Source organism: Diadema antillarum, unplaced genomic scaffold, assembly GCF_040938485.1.
Source record: "Diadema antillarum isolate AM-2024a unplaced genomic scaffold, OU_Dant_1.0 scf00000038, whole genome shotgun sequence".
Taxonomy (NCBI): domain Eukaryota; kingdom Metazoa; phylum Echinodermata; class Echinoidea; order Diadematoida; family Diadematidae; genus Diadema; species Diadema antillarum.
Genome location: NW_027270927.1, coordinates 8,692 through 10,851, shown reverse-complemented (window position 1 = coordinate 10,851; position 2,160 = coordinate 8,692). Strand labels below are relative to the sequence as shown.

Here is a 2,160-nt window from a genome sequence, read left to right as displayed (position 1 = left end):
ATGGGTTTAAGGAGACTGGTATCCGTCCTCAATTTAGGCTGCATATCATACAGGAGAGCCTGGGATCTGCAGCAGAAATTGGTCAGACGACAGCTGGATGTGCTCCAGTCAATCACAGATAAGGAGCGACGGCACGAAGGAACTCAGGACTTGCTCTTACTATGCACACACAGTCCTGTGTATACAATTGGTAAGCCAGTTTTTTTATTTGTTTGTTTGTTTGTTTGTTTATTTTCATAAATTCTATCCTTTACAACTGTAGCATGTCATACCTAAACACCAATAGGAGTTGACGTAGCAGTGTCTGGTGAAAACTTTCTTTAGTAATCCAAATATCAAGCATTGCATCAATTGTGACTGTGACTGGTTTAACATTTTCTTTGTTATCTATGTTATTCATATTATTTGATTCTTTACTATTCTATCCTGTTGTGTTGTGTTGTGTTGTGTTGTGTTGGGTTGTGTTTTATTCTATTCTGTTCTGTTCTGTTCTGTTCTATTCTATTGTATTCCATTCTATCTATCGTTTTATTATCTAAACCTTTGTGGCTTGATTCCAAGGTATCAGAACCAAAGGATATTCTCCTGACGACGAAGAAAGACTCAGATCACTAGGTGCTGACTTCTTTCGGACTGAGCGAGGAGGATTAATCACCTTTCACGGCCCGGGTCAGCTGGTGGCCTATCCCATCCTGGACCTGACTCATTATAATCGCAGTGTGCGATGGTATGTGGAACAGCTAGAGGGCGTCGTTATCAGGACGTGCGATAAGTTTGGCATCCAAGGTGAAAGGTCACCTCACACTGGTGTCTGGGTCGGGGATAGGAAAATTGCTGCAATAGGTGAGTGATTTAGTAGGCAGACATAAAGTGCTCGGATTGTTAAAATGAAATGACTGTCTCTTTAACTTTATTCATTCTGAACCCACTGATTAAAGAACTGGCTGTGCTGTGAGAGAACATGTGGAGAGAGAAAAAAGCTTCAGTAATTGAGTTCCTTGAAGATAAATTGTAATTTGTATTCAAGCTTTTTCTTTAATTTTCCAGACAGGGATGTAAAATGTACTTCTTGCATCAGTGTTATCATCTGTTTGTTGCACCTTACTTTGCGAACAATTAATGGCTTTCTACACTGCAGGAGAGAGGTGGAGATGAATTTTAGAAATATGCCAGCAACATGTGTTTGATCAATGAAATTGTATTTTTATACTCAATTTGAAATATGTGTTCAGTCATTCAAATACAACCATAAAATTTCTGTGCAGGAATTCACTGTAGCCGCTACATAACAAGCCACGGCCTGGCACTCAACTGCAACACTGATTTGAGCTGGTTTGACCACATCGTGCCATGCGGGATTGAGGGTAAGGGAGTGACCTCACTCAGCCGGGAGCTTGGGAGGGATGTTGCCGTTGAGGACACCATAGAACCATTTCTGAACTCCTTTAGTGAACAGTTTGGATGCATCTTGGAGGATGCAGACAGGGGCAGGCAGGGCGTGGCATAGAGATGATGTGGTGCTTGTTGCCATGGAGAGACAATTCTTACTTGATGGGCAGACAAAGGACATTCATTTTACATGCAAACACTTTAAAGTTGATGACTCTATATTATTCTTATTTATGCAATGCCTCAAAAGATTCTTATTGGTCAGCTGCTCTTTTTGTAGAGCATTTTTGAATAGCACATAGTGATGTCATCCATGTACAGTTATGTACATGATAGGCTGCTAAGTATGCAGGTTAGCATTTTTGCTCACCTCTGACAACTCAATATTCATATTTTTGCCATGAGCACTCTATCAGTTACTGTCAGTCATTTTACTCAATCACTTCCTTGTCCAATTGTACCAGTTGCCTTTCCTGAGAAATGGTTAGCAGTACTGAAATATGATAACATGAAAGTCCTTGGCTTGGACCACACTCATCAACGTCCAAAATGTTGTGTAAAATAAAATACTGTAGTGGTCTTTATTCAAGCAATGGAACAAGATTTCACATTCTGTTAAAAATGAGATTCTCTATTCCAATTGGATTTGCCTCACTGAGTAGAGCATCTTATCTTTTGCCACGTGCAAAATCTTGTGCCATTGCACTCTTGACCATTTACTATTTTGTATATATACAAAATAGTAAATGGATGGTGTGTGCTGAATAATAT

At 39.8% G+C, this 2,160-nt stretch overlaps 1 protein-coding gene across 1 annotated transcript; it reads left to right on the top strand.

Moving 5' to 3' along the window:
* On the top strand, window positions 1-1,516 carry LOC139709968 (octanoyl-[acyl-carrier-protein]:protein N-octanoyltransferase LIPT2, mitochondrial-like). Its single transcript, XM_071621920.1, has 3 exons — window positions 1-190; window positions 562-843; window positions 1,266-1,516. The coding sequence occupies exons 1-3, from the start codon at window positions 1-3 to the stop codon at window positions 1,505-1,507; spliced, it is 714 nt and encodes a 237-aa protein (XP_071478021.1). The 3' UTR covers window positions 1,508-1,516.
* The last annotated feature ends 644 nt before the right edge of the window (window positions 1,517-2,160 follow it).